At 32.7% G+C, this 4,849-nt stretch overlaps 1 protein-coding gene across 1 annotated transcript; it reads left to right on the plus strand.

Annotated features, from left to right (window-relative positions):
- The first annotated feature begins 2,392 nt into the window (after positions 1–2,392).
- LOC132042348 (ethylene-responsive transcription factor 5-like) lies at positions 2,393–4,018 on the plus strand. Its single transcript, XM_059432911.1, has one exon. It carries the CDS (start codon positions 2,577–2,579, stop codon positions 3,453–3,455), a length of 879 nt encoding a protein of 292 aa, XP_059288894.1. The 5' UTR covers positions 2,393–2,576; the 3' UTR covers positions 3,456–4,018.
- Positions 4,019–4,849: the final 831 nt, after the last annotated feature.

The following is a 4,849-nucleotide window of genomic DNA, read 5'->3' on the forward strand; positions in this document are numbered from 1 at the left end:
TTTAGATTTTTGAAAAATGCAAGGGGGAAAATTTTTGAAAGAAAAATTTCTGAGTTTTTCGTTTCAGTGTCTAAAAAATGAGGCAAGGCCTCTGAACATTTATAGCCTGTTATTTTGATTTGAACAGGTGTGAAAGTGCTTGTTTGGTGAAGGAGATGACCGTTGGTCATTGTTATGTCTGTTGGGAAATAATTCCGTTGGAAAAAATAATTTCGCGAATTTAATTAATATCAGGATTGGAAATATTAAATAACGAAAATGGAAATAAAATAAATTTGGTCCAAACAAATCCGAAGCCGAAGCCGAGTGACGACGACGACGCGAGTGGTGGTCCTCTTCTCAACCCTTTACGAGTTGGAACATGCGTGCTTAATACAAGACACACATAACACTTTCAACCATTAACGCGAGTAGTAAGTGCTCACTTGAAAGGTTATTTTTCAACCTTTCATTTCCCTCCACTTTTGTTTTCCTTCATTTCTCAATTCATATTTCACCTTTAAAGTCCCTCACTTAATGCATTTGTGGACTTTAAACTCAACATTTGTTGCTCACAAATTAGTACTCTCTAATCTCAAATATTAATTGTTTTGATAAACTAAATCTATTTAAAAATAATCGATGTTTTAAGAAACACGAAGTGGTTTAGTATTTATTTTTTAATTAATGAAGTATTAATTAAGTGAGACGTTTAAATAAAGATAAATAATATTTCAGATAAACACTCTTATGATTAATAATATAATACAACTAAATATCTTGAGGAGTACAAAACCCTTAAAAAACATATATTATCATCAGTTGTAGATACGAAAATATTCTTAGATACTGACTAAATTTTTTAAATTCTACCAAGTGGAAGCAGCCGCAAAAGTCCAAAAGGCCCATAACTTTCACACTAGGCCATGGGAGACCTACATGCATTTTTTTGCGCTGATTGTCCTTCAAAGGCACTGGTCTTTAATTCTTGTCCCTCAAATTGTTAGTCTTTAAATTTTGTACTTCGCCTAAAAATTCATAAAGTTTAGATTTAACTCCCGTCAAGAAAAAATTTTAAAAAATAAAAAAATTGCAAGGCAAAGTTTTGGATTTAAACTCTACCTTATGGTAGAGTTTGCATTATGTCTGAAGGCAAACTTTGTCTTAAGGAAGAGTTTGCTATCTTAAGGCAAACTCTGCCTTGTGATTTTTTTTTTTTATTAAGCTGGGGTTCGAATCCGGAACCCATAAATTTTTAGGCGAAGGGCAAAAATTAAAAATCACCCCCGAATAAGGGCAACCGTGCAAATTGCCCAACTACATGTGTCTCACTTATCCACAAACTTTTGATAAGTCGCTGTTAAGTCTAAAATTACGTACTTCCTCCGTCCCAAATTATATAGTACACTTTTTTTTTAATCTGTCTAAAAAGATTGTAATATTCTATTTTTAGAAACAATTAACCTTTATGAGATGATTTACAACCATACAAATATCTAAGAATTATTTTTGCTGAGAATTGCTTTTGTTTATGCAGATATGAATAATAAGTAGTTTAGCTAGAGGAGGAGTCTTTGTTTAAATTTAAATTTAATAATCATAAGCTTTTAATAATCATAAAGCATGCATAAGCTTTCATCAACTCTAGCAACTCTCAAATAAAATATAGATCAGCAAGAATCTTAATTTTCACTTCTCTCACCTTTTGCTTCTTAATCTATTTATCAAGATCGCAAAATGAAAAATAAATTATGAAGGCATTTCCTATAGTGTCAATTATGTTCATTCTTGATGCAGAACTTTAGACAAAAAACCAAATAAGAAAAGTGATACTAGAAGAATAAAGAGTTTGAGCTAAAATAGTTGAAAGATATTCTTAATGTGATGCGACATTGTTCATTTTGAGTAAACTGTAAAACACTGTGTAATCATCATCAAGATTTATGAGCTAATTTGGAGATTCATTTTGTGCTATAGGTTCGTAGACATGAAAAAACACTAAGTCGGGCCCCAAATCATTACTCCGTCATCTTCACACCCGTCTAGTCGAACCATTGACTTTAATACTAATTGTTAGGCTAAAGTATACAAAAGATACGCCTAACGCTCAAGAGACCTCACACCATTAAAAGTAAAATATATGTAATTATTTTTCAACTATCAATGCAAACTTTATTTACACACGCGATAGAAAAATATGAAGAAACAAGCTGGAAACAGGGTCTAGGTGGAACACATAATAACTAATTAATCATCAAGGACAAACAAAGACATAAAACCAACATCACCTTTTTTTGTTTCTTTCTTCTTTTAGACAAAAGAACAATAATGTAATCATCCATTATTTTTCTTAATAATAAACTAAGCTACAACTTGTAGTCTTTCATACTTAAAAAAGTGAACTGGATAGCCCACAGAAGATGCTTCCTTGTTCTAACCAAGAAGGCTCCAAGAAACCTCCATTAGACTCAAAATTTTCCACCCTTTATAATCTCCCTCTTCACTCTTCATTTTCCACTCAATTCTTCCATATTTTGAAACAAGAAAAAAAAAGATTCTCTCTTCCCAAAAATTATTTTTCTCTCTAAAATATTTAAATGGCTTCTTCTTCATTAGATTTGATCAGGCAACATCTTCTTGATGATGATGCTTTTATTGAAAATTATTGTTCTCGAAGTTCATCTACTTCTGAATCTTTAGATTCTTTAGTCTCTGATCTCAAAACTGAAAGCAATTTCTCCTTTTGTCCTGATTTAATCTACACAACAAATAATACAGCTCAAAGTTCAAATCTTGAATTCTCCGGTTTTTTCAATAACTCGAAAATAGAATTCAATTCCTCTGAATTGCAAGCAAAACCCAAAAAGAAAAAAAGCTTCAATGAAAGAAAACCTTCACTGAACATTTCAATTCCATCTGTCAAGAAAACAGAGCAAAAAACAGGGGAATCAAAAACAGGGGAACTGAAAACAGAGTACTCTGTTTTGAAAACCGGGGAAAATTTGGAGAATAAGCGATATAGAGGAGTAAGGCAAAGGCCATGGGGGAAATTTGCAGCGGAGATTCGTGACCCTACCCGAAAGGGTACTCGGGTTTGGTTAGGAACTTTCGATACTGCAATGGATGCGGCCATGGCATATGACAGAGCGGCTTTTAGACTCAGAGGGAGCAAAGCAATCTTGAATTTCCCACTTGAAGTTAGTAATTTTAAACAAGAAAATAATGAAGTTGAGAAAAAAGGAAATTTGAATTTAAATTCTAGTGGGAAGAGGGTAAGAGAAGTGGAGAACCATGAAGACGAAGTGGTGGTGAAGAAGGAAGTGAAAAGAGAACAAATGGTGGCAACTCCATTGACACCTTCAAGTTGGTCTTCAATTTGGGATTGTGGAAATGGAAAGAGCATTTTTGAGGTGCCACCATTGTCACCGTCATCACCACATCCAAGTTTTGGTTACTCTCAACTTTTGGTTTCATAGTGAAATGAGTATAGAGTCAACTTAAATATGTGATTGGGTATTGTGAATTATGAAGTGATCTCGCGGCTACGATCTACTGAGATTTAACATTTTGTACTTACAATTCGTTCTTTGAAAAAAAGAAAGATTGTGAAAAAAAAAAAAAAGGAAGGAAGAATTGTGAACAAGTATTTAGAAAATGAAGAAGAAAATGGACCAATTTGAAAAGAGAAGAAATTTAAAAGAAAAAATGAAAAAAAAAGAAAAAGAAAAGGAAAGGTATGAGATGATTTCAAGTCCAAGAAGGTAAAAGTAAAAAAGGGAGCGGAAGAGATGGGGTCCCTTTGGGGAAATTAGATGAAAATATTGGAAGATCAGCATATTTTCTAAACAAGGATGATAAGTACATATCAAGAAATATGGGGAGATGGGAATGGAAGTGTTTTGGATCATGTATAAATTGTTTCTTCTTTTTTATTTCGTTGATAAGCTTTATTTAATGTAAATATGAATTCTACCTAGGAATTTTATTTGATTGGTTTATTTAAGAGGGTTCAAATATACTCCTAATGTTTGTTCTTTAATTTACAATTGTCTTCCATTTACATATCGATCCATAAAAGTTCCCACCGTCATCTTTCGTTTTGAAAATGTTCTTTCACCTAACAGTCTTCTATCGTGAAAAAATTGGTCTGACTAGCTGATATGGTAAAGCCACGCATGGGTATATTTGGATAACTTTCAATTGTTTAAGGGTATACTTAGACATTTATAATTTTAAAGGGCATGCTTAAAATTTTTGCAGAGGATATATTTTGATAGTTTAAAACTTATCTTATGTTTGTATACGTGGTTCCACTATGATAAATGTGCTAAGTTGGACATCCACTAGAGAAGGGGCATATGTGAAACGAAAGATAGTGGTGAGGGTTTTAACGAACCGATAGATAAATGAAAGGCAAATGTAAGACAAATCTAATACTTTAGGGACATTTGAATATTTTCCCTTTATTTAATTTGTGTGCTAGGTATAATGTAAATATCCTGAACTTTCACCCGTTGATGAGGGTTCGATTCCCCACCTTATAATCTCCTACATGCGCTTATGTAATTTTTTTATTTAGAAAGTAAATATTCTTTCGTAGGCTTATCCGGTGCCCCTCCAAATAAATAGAGTCAGCTTATTTTGTATCCCGAATGTCTAAAGCAAAAAAGAAAAGGAAACAGGTATAGCCTAAGGAGCCGTTCGGACATGGTTTGAAACCATGTTTAGACATGTAATTTGGATATCTTAAGCTGTATTTTCTCTTATAGACATAAACACCCCACAAGTTGTGAAAACTATCAAAACATTCCCAATTCTTATACAATCTTAACAAATGAGCAAGTCATAATTCATAACAAAATTAATACGC

The sequence above is a fragment of the Lycium ferocissimum genome, unplaced genomic scaffold (assembly GCF_029784015.1).
Source record: "Lycium ferocissimum isolate CSIRO_LF1 unplaced genomic scaffold, AGI_CSIRO_Lferr_CH_V1 ctg14649, whole genome shotgun sequence".
In the NCBI taxonomy this organism is placed as follows: Eukaryota; Viridiplantae; Streptophyta; class Magnoliopsida; order Solanales; family Solanaceae; genus Lycium; species Lycium ferocissimum.